The sequence below is a fragment of the Monodon monoceros genome, unplaced genomic scaffold (assembly GCF_005190385.1).
Source record: "Monodon monoceros isolate NGI ecotype Baffin Bay Population unplaced genomic scaffold, NGI_Narwhal_1 Super_Scaffold_18, whole genome shotgun sequence".
NCBI lineage: Eukaryota > Metazoa > Chordata > Mammalia > Artiodactyla > Monodontidae > Monodon > Monodon monoceros.
In genome coordinates, this window is record NW_021703774.1 from 52,081,948 (window position 1) to 52,097,970 (window position 16,023).

Below are 16,023 nucleotides of genomic sequence, written 5' to 3' on the forward strand. Positions count from 1 at the left end.
CGCATCTTGTTTATAGTTTGCTTTGCAAAAGCTTTTAAGTTTCATTATGTCCCATTTGTTTAATTCATTTTTATTTCCATTACTCTCGGAGGTGGATCAAAAAAGATCGTGCTGTGATTTATGACAGTGTCCTTCCTATGTTTTCCTCTAAGAGTTTGATAGTGTCTGGTCTTACATTTAGGTCTCTAATCCATTTTGAGTTTATTTTTGTGTATGGTGTTAGGGAGTGTTCTAATTTCATTCTATTCCATGTAGCTGTCCAGTTTTCCCAGCACCACTTATTGAAGAGACTGTCTTTTCTCCATTGTATATCCTTGCCTCCTTTGTCATAGATTAGTTGTCCATAGGTGTGTGGGTTGATCTCTGGGCTTTCTATCCTGTTCCATTGATCTATATTTCTGCGTTTGTGCCAGTATCCTATTGTCTTGATTACTGTAGCTTTGTAGTATAGTTTGAAGTCAGTGGGTCTGATTCCTCCAGCTCTGTTTTTTTCCCTCAGGACCGCTTTGGCTATTTGGGGTCTTTTGTGTCTTCATACAAATTTTAAGATTTTTTGTTCTAGTTCTGTAAAAAAATGCCATTGGTAATTTGATAGGGATTGCATTGAATCTGTAGATTGCTTTAGGTAATATAGTCACTTTCACAATATTGATTCTTCCAATCCAAGAACATGGTATATCTCTCCATGTGTTTGTGTCATGTTTAATTTCTTTCATCAGTGTCTTATAGTTTTCTGCGTACAGATCTTTTATCTCCCTAGGTAGGTTTATCCCTAGGTATTTTATTCTTTTTGTTGCAGTGGTAAATGGGAGTGTTCCCTTAATTTCTCTTTCAGATTTTTCATCATTAGTGTATAGGAATGCAAGAGATTTCTGTGCATTAATTTTGTATCCTGCAACTTTACCAAATTCATTGATTAGCTCTAGTAGTTTTCTGGTGGCATCTTTAGGATTCTCTATGTATAGTATCATGTTATTTGCGAACAGTGACAGTTGTACCTTTTCTTTTCCAATTTGTTCCTTTTATTTGTTTCTTCTCTGATTGCTGTAGATAGGTCTTCCAAAACTATGTTGAATAATAGTGGTGAGAGTGGACATCCTTGTCTTGTTCCTGATCTTACAGGAAATGCTTTCAGTTTTTCACCATTGAAAATGATGTTTGCTGTGGGTTTATTTTATGTCGCCTTTATTATGTTCAGGTAGGTTCCCACTTTCTGGAGAGTTTTTATCATAAATGGGTGTTGAATTTTGTCAAAAGCTTTTTCTGCATCTATTGAGATGATCATGTGGTTTTTCTTCTTCAATTTGTTAATATGGTTTATCACATTGATTGATTTGCGTATATTGAAGAATCCTTGCATCCTTGGGATAAATCCCACTTGATTATGGCGTATGAGCCTTTTAATGTGTTGTTGTATTCTCTTTGCTAGTATTTGTTGAGGATTTTTGCATCTATATTCATCAGTGATATGGGTCTGTAATTTTCTTTTTTTGTAGTATCTTTGTCTGATTTTGGTATCAGAGTGATGGTGGCCTCATAGAATGAGTTTGGGAGTGTTCCTTCCTCTGCATTTTTTTGGAAGAGTTTGAGAAGGATGGGTGTTAGCTCTTCTCTAAATATTTGATAGAATTCCCCTGTGAAGCCATCTGGTTCTCGACTTTTGTTTCTTTGAAGATATTTAATCTCAGTGTCAATTTGATTACTTGTGATTGGTCTGTTCATATTTTCTGTTTCTTCCTGGTTCAGTCTTAGAAGGTTATACCTTTCTAAGAATTTGTCCATTTCTTCCAGGTTGTCCATTTTATGGGCATAGAGTTGCCTGTAATAGTCTCTTAGGATGCTTTGCATTTCTGCAGTGTCTGCTGTAACTTCTCCTTTTTTCATTTCTAATTTTATGGATTTGAGTCCTCTCCCTCTTTCTTGAAGAGTCTGGCTAATGGTTTATCAATTTTGTTTATCTTCTCAAAGAACCAGGTTTTAGTTTTATTGATCTTTGCTCTTGTTTTCCTTGTTTCTATTTCCTTTATTTCTGCTCTGATCTTTATGATTTCTTTCCTTCTGCCAACCTTGGGTTTTGATTGTTCTTCTTTCTGTAGTCCCTTTAGGTGTAAGGTTAGTTTATTTGTGATTTTTCTTGTTTCTTGAGGTCGGCTTGTATTGCTATAAACTTCTCTCTTAGAACTGCTTTTGCTGCATCCCATAGGTTTTGGATTGTCGTGTTTTCATTGTCATTTGTCTCTAGGTGTTTTATGATTTCCTATTTGATTTCTTCAGTGATCTCTTGGTTATTTAGTAACATATTGTTGAGCCTCTATGTGTTTGTGATTTTTACCCTGTAATTGATTTCTAATCTCATAGCATTGTGGTCAGAAAAGATACTTGATATGATTTCAATTTTCTCAAATTTACTGAAGCTTGATTTGTGACCCAAGATGTGTTCTATCCTGGTGAATGTTCTGTGTACACTTTAGAAGAAAGTGTAATCTGCTGTTTTTGGATGGAAAGAAATCAATTAAATATCTATATTATTAAATATTAAATACCAATTAAATCTGTCTGGTCTGTTGTGTCATTTAAAGCTTGTGTTTTGTTATTAATTTTCTGTTTGGATGATCTGTCATTTGGTGTAAGTGAGGTGTTAAAGTCCCCCACTCTTATTATTATTATTATTTTTTACATCTTTATTAGAGTATAATTGTTTTACAATGGTGTGTTAGTTTCTGCTTTATAACAAAGTGAATCAGTTATACGTATATTCCCATATCTCTTCCCTCTTGCGTCTCCCTCCCTCCCACCCTCCCTATCCCACCCCTCTAGGTGGTCACAAAGCGCGGAGCTGATCTCCCTGTGCTATGCGGCTGCTTCCCACTAGCTATCTACCTTACGTTTGTTAGTGTATATATGTCCATGCCTCTCTCTTGCTTTGTCACAGCTTACCCTTCCCCCTCCCCATATCCTCAAGTCCATTCTCTAGTAGGTCTGTGTTTTTATTCCTGTCTTACCCCTAGGTTCTTCATGACATTTTTTTTTCTTAATTCCATATATATGTGTTAGCATATGGTATTTGTCTTTCTCTTTCTGACTTACTTCACTCTGTATGACAGACTCTAGGTCTATCCACCCCATTACAAATAGCTCAATTTTGTTTCTTTTTATGGCTGAGTAATATTCCATTGTATATATGTGCCACATCTTCTTTATCCATTCATCCGATGATGGACACTTAGGTTGTTTCCATCTCTGGGCTATTGTAAATAGAGCTGCAATGAACATTTTGGTATGTGACTCCTTTTTAATTATGGTTTTCTCAGGGTATATGCCTAGTAGTGGGATTGCTGGGTCATATGGTAGTTCTATTTGTAGTTTTTTAAGGAACCTCCATACTGTTCTCCATAGTGGCTGTATCAATTCACATTCCCACCAGCAGTGCAAGAGTGTTCCCTTTTCTCCAAACCCTCTCCGGCATTTAGTTTTTCTAGATTTTTTGATGATGGCCATTCTCACTGGTGTGAGATAATATGTGTTTGTCGATTTCCTCTTTTATAGCTGTTGGCAGTTGCTTTTTGTATGGAGGTGCTCCTATGTTGGGTGCATATATATTTATAATTGTTATATCTTCTTCTTGGATTGATCCCTTGATCATTATGTAGTGTCCTTCCTTGTCTCTTGTAACGTTCTTTATTTTAAAGTCATTTTATCTGATATGAGTCTTGCTACTCCAGCTTTCTTTTGATTTCCATTTGCATGGAATATCTTTTTCCATCCCCTTACTTTCAGTCTGTATGTGTCCCTAGGTCTGAAGTGGGTCTCTTGTAGACAGCATACATATGGGTCTTGTTTTTGTATCCATTCAGCAAGCCTGTGTCTTTCCGTTGGAGCATTTAATCCATTCACGTTTAAGGTAATTATTGATATGTATGTTCCCAATACCATTTCCTTAATTGTTTTGTGTTTTGCTTTTGTAGGTCCTTTTCTTCTCTTGTGTTTCCCACCTAGAGAAGTTCCTTTAACATTTGTTGTAGAGCTGGTTTGGTGGTGGTGAATTCTCTTAGCTTTTGCTTATCCGTAAAGCTTTTGATTTCTCCGTCAAATCTGAATGAGATCCTTGCCGGGTAGAGTAATCTTGGTTGTAGCTTCTTCCCTTTCATCACTTTAAGTATATCATGCCACTTCCTTCTGGCTTGTAGAGTTTCTGCTGGCAAATCAGCTGTTTACCTTAGGGGAGTTCCCTTGTATGTTATTTGTTGTTTTTCCCTTGTTGCTTTCAGTAATTTTTCTTTGTCTTTATTTTTTTCCAGTTTGATTACTGTGTGTCTTGGTGTGTTTCCCCTTGGGTTTATCCTGCCTTGGATGCTCTGTGCTTCCTGGACTTGGGTGTTTATTTCGTTTTCCATGTTAGGGAAGTTTTTGACTCTAATCTCTTCAAATATTTTCTCGGGTTCTTTCTCTCTCTCTTCTCCTTCTGGGACCCCTATAATGCGAATGTCTTTGCGTTTAATGTTGTCCCAGAGGTCTGTTAGGTTGGCTTCATTTCTTTTCATTCATTTTTTAAATTCTGTTCCACAACAGTGAATTCCACCATTCTGTCTTCCAGTTCACTTATCCGTTCTTCTGCCTCAGTTATTCTGCTATTGATTTATTCTAGTGTATTTTTCATTTCAGTTATTGTATTGTTCATTTCTGTTTGTTTGTTCTTTAATTCTTCTAGGTTTTTGTTAAACATTTCTTACATCTTCTCGATCATTGTCTCCATTCTTTTTCCAAGGTCCTGGATCACCTTCACTATTATTTTTCTGACATCTTTTTCTGGAATAAACCTTATTATCCTGTCTCCTATGTCTCTTGTCTTACAAATTTTTCTTTCTTCTTGACTTTATTCCTTCATTTTGAGTAATTTTTGCAGATTTATCTTCCACTTTGGAAATTCTCTTTTTATTCTCCAAATCTAATACTTGTTCTTTTGTAGGTATTTGTCCTCAAATCAGATTGTCCCCTTGTTTCCCCTTTTCTACACTCTTATATTTTGTTTACTGTTACCTCTCTGAGTTCAGCTTCCTGTTTGGTTGTTTATCTTTTGGAAAATAGTCCTTTTTTTCTTTTGATCCAAGCACAACTTTAAAATATATCTTAGTTACCATTTACTTTTAGCAGGAGTTCACTTTAGATAAGTGTTTTTTGTTCATTGTAGTAACTTAATATTTCTTACTTAATACATTTGCAGTTCTGGTATTCTTATTGGTGAACTTGTGTCATCTCAGGATCTCATTATATGTCTTATCTCTTTATCTGTTAATGTGCCACAAGCATAATAGTAACCATTTGTGGAAGGGTTTTCATACCCTTTTAATTAACATGGTGTTGGTAGTATTATATATTTAGGATTATAAACTTTTTAAATAAGATTTATATGCCAGTATATTTCAGATTTGTTGTTGTTCTCTAAGTGTGTGTATATATATATATATATATATGTATGTGTGTGTGTGTGTGTGTATATATATATATGTGATTTAGTTATTTGGGTCTTCTAATGTATATGTCAAACTATACATATTAACTACCCCTTAACCTAATAATCAGTGTTAATTTAAATACCTATTCTGTACAGCCAAGCAGTCTTCCTGTTATTCACAAGGTATAGGTTGCAATATAGGGATGATGAAGCAGTAATTAGTTTTCTTTTGGTAATTGTTTTCTAACAATTGATGCATATTAAAGTAAAATTCTCAAAATTCTACTTTTTAGAATAGCCCTTATAATAGATTCTATCTTCATTTAATTTGGAGAGTTGAAAGAAGCTTCTCATTTTATTCTCATAAAATTGACCTATTTTCCCTTTAAAATAAGAATTCGAAATATGGTCTAAGAACTTTGGGATTTTGCTATTTGTAAGTATTTTAATGTGAACTTTTGAAATTAAATATTCAAACATTTGGATATTCTGTGCAGAGAAATAGTATGATTTGTTCTGAGTTACAAGTGTCTTTTCTTGTTATCACCTTAGACAAAGAAACAGCCCTGGTATAACAGCACATTAGCATCAAGACGAAAACGACTCACTGCTCATTTTGAAGACTTAGAGCAATGTTACTTTTCTACAAGGATGTCTCGTATCTCAGGTACATTCAGGACTTCTTAAAATATCTCAGATTCATGTTTCATATCCAAATCTAGCTTCTTATGCTGGATTTATGGAAAGCAAAAGTGTCTGTTTTCAACATAGTCTAGCACAGTATTGTGGAGGTTCTTAGACATCTTGGAGAACATTGCTTTTCCATATCTATTTTTGTTCTCTTTCTTCATTTGGGAATTTTTTATCTGTATATAGTGAGCTGTATAAAGTTAAAAACAAATCAGCCATGAATATGTAGCTAGCAAAAATAAGTTCCATTCAGTTGCCTTCTATTCTTCAACATTTATTAAGTTCTAAGCACTATCCTCTGTGCTAAGAATAAAAAGATGAAAGTACTTGTTCTTGTCGTCAAGGAGTATTATGAATTTAGTGGGGGGAAGCAACAGGTAAATAATTCTACGTGTCGGGCTTCCCTGGTGGCGCGGTGGTTGCGAGTCTGCCTGCTAATGCAGGGGACATGGGTTCGTGCCCCGGTCCGGGAGGATCCCACATGCCGCGAAGTGGCTGGGCCCGTGAGCCATGGCCGCTGAGCCTGCGTGTCCGGAGCCTGTGCTCCGCAACGGGAGAGGCCTCAGCAGTGATAGGCCCGTGTACCGCAAAAAAAAAAATAATAATAATAATTCTATGTGATATTTTATGTTATATACATATGCAAAGAGCATTAAGGGAATAGAGAAGAATATCCACTAATAAAACTGGGAGTGAAAAAGCCGTGCCATGTTGAAAATGGAGAAATGTGAGAAAATGATTCCTGTAGGGATTTCAGAGATGTTGTATTTAGTCAAGGCTAGTATTAATTAACTAAAAAAGGTAATTAGAAACATATTCAAAGTAGAGGAAATAACTTATGCAAAGATTTGTACACAATAGTATAGAATATTTTTATTGCTATAGAAAAGTAACCGAGTTCTGTTCCCTTTTTGTTAGTTCTCTGATCTTTAGCCTTTCTTGGTGTCTTTGCTCACCAGTGCGGTAGGGACATTTATACCGACCCAGCAGGGTTTTTTTTTTTTTTAAGGTTTATAGATGATGCATGTAAAATACAATGCTTGGTATAAGTTAGATTCTCAATTAGTTGATGTCATTTGTAATACACCTGCTCAAAATGAGGACCACCAAGGAAAAAAATGTCTGTTATTTTATTAATTGTTAAAAATTTTTCCTTGGTTTTCTCTTGAATAGCCATGTTTGTATTATAATCCACACATTATAGAGAGAGAATCTTTGGAGAAATTTGCCTCAGGACTGGAGGTGGCAGAAAAATGTATATAGGTTCACTAGCATTTTTCCTCTGAAGACTAGAAGAAAGCCAAACTTTGTTTATTAGTGTGTTTGAAATTAATAGTCAACAGTTTTCATACAGATGCAAAGCTCTCATTGTATTGTCTTGAGAATTGAGCCCCTTATTAAACTTCTGTAATAGTCTATAAGCTACAGTAGGAAGCTGTTACATTGAAAGTAGTCTTAGACCTACATTCTACTGACTGGCAGAGGGTTCATGTTAACCCTTTCAGATGTTATTGGTATGATGTTGAAATACAACCACAGGCAAATGGCAGACATTAAAAAAAGAGAGAGAGCAAGATGGGAAAGAGAGATTGGAGTAGGCTATTGATTAATAATTTGTAAATAACTATAGCATAAGCATGCTGTGGGATAGTAAAGGTAATCACAAACCAATTTAATTTATTTTGGAGATATAGCTTTATAGGGAGGTAGACTAGTAAGTTAAAACCAGGAGGAAGATTAGATTTTTATTTTTGTAGACATGGCTGTATTGTACTTAACACATGTTGTCTTTAGTTTTTAGGAATCTCAAATTTAACTTAACAAATTTGCAGTGTCTACACTGATCATATTGCTGAATATGGAGTCCCTCCTAGTGTCCTTGGCTGTAAAGAGGAAATTTAAACTTCTTTGTAATGGGGTACCTAAGAGTTTTATTGTCCTTTTGTATATCTTCAAATGAGAACACATTCCCCATCCCCAACTTTTATTTTCATCTATGAAAATGAGACATGAAGACTAAGAAAAAATGCTTTGAACTCTTAATTGTAATTGAAAGAGAAGCTAAATTATAAAGATTAGAAGAGAGAAGAGACACTGAACGCACTTTTGCAAACTAATCTGTAATTAGAATAGGAGGGGTGATATGCCATCAGATATGTATGGGTATTGACCATAAACCAACCAAGCAAACAAAATCCTACCTTTTTACAGCCAGATAAGTGAAATCTAATCCCTATGATTTCAGATACTGAAATAACTGCTTTTAGTGTTATTTTTATAACTTCTGTTGAAAGTAGGTGTTAAATGAGTGGATATGATGGCTGGAAGTTCAACTACCCTAGAAAAGGATTGTGATCTTCTGCAGAATAGACATTCTTGAATGCTTGTGAATTTTATGTACTTAGGGATTGATGTCAAAATGTTGAAAGAATATATTAATATTAAAACAATTTTAAATGGTTAGCTATAAAGTAACTGTCTTTTCAGTATTTACTGCATTACGTAGCTCACAGTAATAGGGTTATATATAAAAAGAACCAGTTACATGGTTGGATGCATGTTGTATCCAAACCACTTTGCAGTGCAGTTGATACCCCCCCTTTTGCAATAACCTATGTTTTATTTATCATTTGTTGAATTTCCTGAGAATAATTTTTGTGGACCAAGTACTTTAGCTCAATAACATCTTGATATTTCATGCTAATTGGGTTTGTTCCTTTTGTGTTTTCTAGAATGGAAACACTACAAAATTGAGCCCTTTTAATGTAGGTTGTTAGATGACTATGTTAAGTTAGTGTTTAAATCTTTAAAATGTAAAATATTAGGGCCAGAAGCTTACTTAGTTTCCTCAACTAATTGTTTGTTTTTCTTTATAATAATTGTTAGATAAAGTACTTCATGTCAGCAATTCAAGATAACTGGAAATCTCCAGATAAAATAAATAAATTCTTTATTATATATCATATAGTAGAGTAATAGTAACTCTTTTGACTTAATGATTCTTACAGCTTAATTTCTTTTTGCTTACTAGTATTTTCAAAGGACATTTAAGAAGGGAAATCACAAAAGTTTACCTTAAAAAAGTTCTGTGTGTGTATATGTATATGAGCTAAGAATAAGGAAGAAGGTATGAAAACACTGTGTTGTAACAGGCTTATTTCAAGTTTCAATATAGAAAGCTAACTAAAGTAATTGTGTTCTTTTCTTTCTTTGGAAGGGAAAACGCAAGTCCAAACTTTAAGCAGTTTTGAAAAACAATGTTTTTATTCATGCTTTTACTGTAGGCCTGTTTCTACATTGGAGAGTAAATTAGCTGTCTTCTCAGGTCCTTTATAACCTGATTTTGTGATTTAAATTCTACATCATTTAGTTATGAATAGTTTACTGAAATGGACTTTACTCAAAGTATTTGTAAAGAGTTCTATTGGATGGAATTATTGTTTTCCATATTCCACCAAAACATTTGAGTGAACCAATTTTTATTTGTTTATTTTATTTTATTTTATTTATTTATTTTTATTTTTTATTTTTTTTTGCGGTACACCGGCCTCTCACTGTTGTGGCCTCTCCCGTTGCGGAGCACAGGCTCCGGACGTGCAGGCTCAGCGGCCATGGCTCACGGGCCTAGTCGCTCCACGGCATGTGGGATCTTCCCGGACCGGGGCACGAACCCGTGTCCCCTGCATCGGCAGGCAGACTCTCAACCACTGCGCCACCAGGGAAGCCCGAGTGAACCTATTTTAAGTTTGATTTTGAAAATTAATAATTCATACACTGCAGTTTTTTACTCTCGTCCCATAATTGGATTTGAAGCAATTCAAAGTATTATGTGAACAAATATTTCACTTTCTTTTTACTTAAAAATCAATTTTTAATCTAAATTATGTTATTATTGTGTTTTGACTATAAGTAAACATGAACATGAAGATGTATCCCTGTAAATATGTTCCTTTAACAAATACCCTGTCCAGTATATGTATTTGTCTCTCCACCCTCACCTTCTTCATTGATAAGGGATTTTGTTTTAATAGATGATTTAACATCTCTTGATCAGAGGTACTTTTTTTTGTTTTTGCAAGAAATTATTGCTTAAAAAAGAAAAAGAATTCACAGTATGTTCTTACTGGTGTTGAAAGAGACTGTGTCTTTCAAGAACCACTGAGAAATTTTTCTTAAAAGTTGAAAGATCAGCTCAATAATTTGTGTATGTTAGTCCTCTCTAAGTACTCTTGGAAGAGTTGTTGTTTGTGTTTAGTATATAGTTTTTAGTCTGTGGATATTGCTCTTTGACTTATGTTTCAGTTCATTTATTTTATTTTGTTTTCTTCATATAGATGACAGTCGAACTGCAAGCCAGTTGGATGAATTTCAGGAATGCTTGTCCAAGTTTACTCGATATAATTCAGTACGACCTTTGGCTACATTATCATATGCTAGTGATCTCTATAATGGTTCCAGCATAGTTTCTAGGTAAGTATGGGGCAGCATACTATTTTCTTACTATTTTCTTTTGCAGGAGTGTCTAGAATTTAATTGAATTTGAGAAGCAGTTATAGTGTTATGGTTAAGAGCCTCTGTTCTGAAATCCAGCTTGTCTGCCAATTTTTAGCTCTGCAGTCTTAGGCAAGTTTCTGAATCTCTTTAGTCCTCAATTTATCTCTAAAATGTAATGATTGTTAGCATCCGCCTCATAGGGCTGCAGTTTGTTTTCTTGTAATTCTTTTGTGTGGTTTTAATGACAAGATGTGCTCTCCTAATAAATGCTCTCTCCTCTTCAGTTTTTTAGAAGAGTTTGTAAAGAATTGGTGTTAGTTCTTCCTTACATATTTTGTACAATTCCCCAGTGAAGCCATCTTGGTTTTGAGTTTTCTTTGAGGGAAGATTTTTAAAAACAAATCCAACTTTTAGGAGAGATGTAAGGCTAATCAGGTTATCCGTTTCTTCTTGATTGAGCATTATTTTTAGTTTGTGCCTTTCAAGGAATTTGTCCATTTCATCTAGGTTGTTGAATTTACTGGCATACAAGTGTTTATAGTATTCCTTTATTATCCTTTTGATGTCTTTAGATTCTGTAATGATTTTTCCTTTCTCATCCTTGATTTCAGAAATTTGTTTCCCTTTTTTTTTATACTTAATAGTCTGGCTTGGAAGTTTTCAATTTTATTTATCTTCTCAAAGAACCAGCTCCTGGTTTATTGATACTGTCTATTTTTCTGTTCTCTGTTTCATTGATTTCTACTCTTAACTTTATTATTTCCCATTTTCTGCTTTCTTTAGGAGTAATTTGCTCTTATCTTTCTAGTTTCTTAAGGGAGAAACTGAAGTGATTGAGTTGAAACCTTTCTTCTTTTCTAATATAGATAATTTGTGTTATAAATTTCCCTCCAAGTGTTGCATTAACTGCATCTCACAAATTTTGATATGATTGATATCTTGTCTTTTTTCCAATTTTTTTTTATTCTGGTAAAATACACATGACATAAAATTTACCATCTTAATAACTGTTCAGTGGTATTAAATGCATTCATAATACTGTGCAACTGTCATCACCATCCATCTCTTTAATACTTGACATCTTGTAAAACTGAAACTCAGTACCCATTAAACAATAACTCCTTGTTCCCTCTTGCCCCTAGTCCTGGCAACCACCATTCTACTTTCTTTGTCTATGATTCTGCCTATTGCAAGTATCTCATATAAGTGGAATGGTGCAATATTTGTCTTTTTGTGACTGGCTTATTTCACTAGTGTGGTGTCATCAGTGTACATCCATGCTATAGCATATGTCAGGATTTCCTTCCTTTTTAAGGCTGAATAACATTCCATTGCATGTGTATAACACATTTTGGTCATCTGTCTGTCTGTCAATGGATACTTATGTTGCTTCCATGTTTTAGCTACTGTGAATAATGCTGCTGTGAACATGGGTAAGACTATCTCTTTGAGACCTTGCTTGCGATTCTTTTGGGTATATACCCAGAAATGGAATTGCTGGATCAAATGGTCATTCTATTTTTAAGTTTTTGAGGAACTGCCGTACTATTTTCCACCAGGGCTATACCATTTTGCATTTCTACCAGCAGAGCCTAAGGGTTCCAATTTCTCCACATCTTTGCCAGTATTTATTTTGTTTTTTTGATAGTAGTCATTCTACTGGGTATGAGGTTAGGTTTGATTGCCTAGATTTGATTTGAATTTCTCTAATGATTACTGATGTTAAATGTCTTTTCACATGCTTATTGGTCATTTGTATATCTTCTTCGGGAAAATGTCTTTTCAAGTCCTTTGTCCATTTTTAAATTGAGTTTGTTTTTTATTGTTGGTTTCAGGAGCTTTCTATATATTCTGAATATTAATCCTTTATCAGATTTATAAATATTTTCTCTCATTCTGTGGGTTGCCTTTTTACTCTTGATATTGTCTGTTGTCAATGCATACAGTTTAAAAATTTTTATGAAGTCTTATTTGTCTATTTTTTCTTTTGTTGCTTGTGCCTGTGGTGTCATATCCAGGAAATCATTGCCAAATCCCAGCTTGTGAAAAGAGTTTTATGGTTTTAGATTTAGGTTTTTGATCCATTTTGAATTAATTTTTGTATATAGTTTTAGGTAAGGATCTAAATTCATTCTTTTACGTGTGAATATCTAGTTTTCTCAGAACCATTTTTTGAAAAAACTGTCCTTTCTCCAGTGAATGGTCTTGGCACTCTTGTCAAAAATCCTTTGACCACATATGCAAGGGTTTATTTCTGTGTTCTCGCTTCTATTCCATTGGTGTATATGTCTGTTTTTATCTATGTTTTTTGATTACTGTAGCTTTGTAGTAAGTTTTGAAATCAGGAAGTATGAGTCCTCTAGCTACTTCAGGCCCTTTGGAAATCCGTGTGAATTTTAGGATGGGCTTTTCTATTTCTGAAAAAAAAAGTCATTGGGATTTTGATAGGAATTGCATTAAATCTGTAGATCACTTTGGGTAGTATTTGACATCTTAACAATATTCAGCCTTCCAGTCCATGAACATGGGGTATGTTTTTATTTATATTTTAGTTTCTTTCAGCACTGTTTAGTACTTCTCATTGTACAAGTCACCTCCTTTGTTAATTCCTGAATATTTTTTTGATGCTCGTGTAAATGAAATTGTTTCTGTAATTTTCTTTTTAGGTTTTTCATTGTTATTATATCAAGGATATGATATTTTTCATTTTCACTCATTTCAAAAATCTTTTAAATTTCAATTTTCATTTTATTTTGACTCATGGATTACTGAGACATTAGTTTTCAAATATTGGGGTTTTCTAGTTATCTTTTTGTTATTAATTTGTATTATTTTTATCTTCATCATCTTGACCATTCTTTAAAAATTTTTAATAAATTTTCTAATATACATAAAGATGGAAAGAATATAATCCTTTATACAATCATCTCCCAGACTCATCAGTGATCCAAATTTTGCTATACTTGCTTTGTTTATACTCTTCATTCCTAATTTCTTTGCTTAAGTATTTTGAAGCAAATCCCAGGTATTACGTCATTTCAACTGTAGATTCTTAAGAATCTCTATGTCTTAAAATATGGGTATTGTATAACCACGGGGCTTTATCACCTCTAACACAATTAGCAGTAGTCCCTTGGAATCATCAAATTGCTAGTCCATGTTCAAATTTTCTAGATAGAATGAAGAAGCCGTAAAAAAAATGTTTTTGATGTGGATCAGGAATTTGACAATTTTTAGCTTTTTAAAAATTACTGAAACTACATGTGCTTTTCCATTTTCATGACAGATTTTTATTTATGTATATGAATATTGATCTTGAAATTCAGGCCATTAGCTAAAGAGACTATTGCATTAAATCTTTTATTGTATTCAAGCTTGTTGTTTAACTTGGTAACAAGACAAAAATCATACATTTATTTATTTTTCTATATGTTGGCAGTGTAAGTTTTCCTAATCAGGCACTGGAGTGATTAAAGTTTTAAAATGCAGTAAATTGTGGGTTTTGTTTAACTAATTAATTAAATTAGTAATTAACCTATTTAACAAAAATTCATTGACTACCTAGTGTGGGAGAGGCTAGGAGTGTAATCATGAACAGGCCAGCTTTGATGCTTGGATTCAGGAGAGCTCTCAATTTTATTTCAGTGCCTTTATAGAAGAAATAATACTGATCTGGTATGTACACACATAATTATATGGCTCTACCCAACTGAAATGTAATGCAGATTAGAACTCTGTTGTAATAATAATTAATGTCCCTGACCATTGTGAATTCATCCTATATTGTATTTTCTTCTCCATTTAAAAATGAACAATAAACCAAAAACAAAATAAAAATTTCCTTCTTAACTTCATATTACAAAAGCAGCATTTCTAGTTAGAAAATGTAGGATTGGTTATACATTTCTAGGTATTCAAAAAAGAGTAAGAGCTATTCTTCATTCCTGAAAGCCATTTTAGCTTGATATAATGTAATTTTGTTTTTTAAAAAATAAGTAAACCTTGATCATATAAAGACATTTATATCAGAGTGCTATGTTTTCTAAGGCAGACATTTACTGTTATAGGAAGACAAGATTTCAGTTTAGAAAAATACTCACTGAAGGTGAGATTAGTTATATCAAAATATGTCAAGCAAAATAAAAAATTTAAAGGTACCTTTAGTTGTTTCATCTTCATGTTGACATCCATTATTTTCTCCTATTTACATTGAATTAACATTTCTGAAGGAAAAATTTCCAATTCAGGAAGTTTATCAGGCAGAACGCTTGAAGAACTATAGTAGGCAGCAGCAAAGGAACATAGTATCCATAGTATTGAAGGGACTTTGAAACTTTCAGTCCTGGTGATTTTTTGCTTTTTCTAGTTTCTCACATTCAGACACATCATTGATAATAAATTCATTTTAAAGACTTCTAATTCCTTGCAAATTAGGACATTTAATGAAGAATTTCTTTTGGAAAGAGGGGTGAAGACTTGTTAGAGATGATAAATAATGTTGAATTTGGTGCATTATTTCATTACATTGTAAAAGAAATTATTCTTACTGTAAAATGGCATGACATGTATTTAATGTTGGTCATTTATTGCAGTGAGAATCTCACTGAGAGAAAAAGCTGAACCGGAAACTCATTTTAAAATTTGTCTTCCTTTGCTTATGGATCACTTTGGGTTATTTAACACCATACTCATGAGTCCACAAGGTGGCAGCACTTGTTTACTTTGACAATGTCTCAACTAATAGACAATAGACAAGGTATGGAAATCAGTGGCTTACAGTGAAGTTCATTCTCATAAATACTAGATGGTCCTAGGTTAACGTCACCAAGTAATAGAAAGGATAGAGAACTTTTCTTACACATAGCAATAATGGAACATTTTGCATTTTTTTCTTGAATTAGGTATTCATGACCACCAGAGAGGAATGAAACTGCATTGTTTAAACTTACTGAATACTTAGTAGCAATGGCTGTTGAATTCTTGGTTTGAACGTTGCATACCTAGATTGTTTTGGTTAACATTGTTATACACTCCCTCTGTAGTTTACAGATTATGTTAACAGTTTTGCTTATATTTTCTCAAACTCTTGAAATAGACTTACATCAGGCATTAGTAAATTCATAAGAAGAAAATGATTATATATTGTGGCATTTTTTTGCTGCTGGTAATGTAGTGTTTGATTACTTTTCTTCAGACACCATTGTAAGTATTTTACATGACCTTGTAAGTATTTCACTAACTCATTTAATCTTTACTGTGGAGTAAGGCATTGCTATTAATCTCATTCTACAGATGAGGAATTGAGGTAGGGACAAATTTTCTAACTTGTCCAAGATCAACACAGTGCTAGTAAATGACAGAACTAAGATTTGAACTAAGGCATTCTG

At 33.6% G+C, this 16,023-nt stretch overlaps 1 protein-coding gene across 5 annotated transcripts in view; it reads left to right on the top strand.

The window, feature by feature from the left end:
- The window catches only part of COP1 (COP1 E3 ubiquitin ligase), a 261,090-nt gene that overhangs the window by 104,516 nt on the left and 140,551 nt on the right, over positions 1–16,023 (top strand). For all 5 annotated transcript variants that reach the window (XM_029228999.1, XM_029229001.1, XM_029229002.1 and 2 more), the window contains 2 exons: positions 6,005–6,119; positions 10,477–10,612. In XM_029228999.1, coding sequence (XP_029084832.1) covers positions 6,005–6,119; positions 10,477–10,612 — 251 coding nt within the window. The remainder of the gene's footprint in view (positions 1–6,004; positions 6,120–10,476; positions 10,613–16,023) is intronic.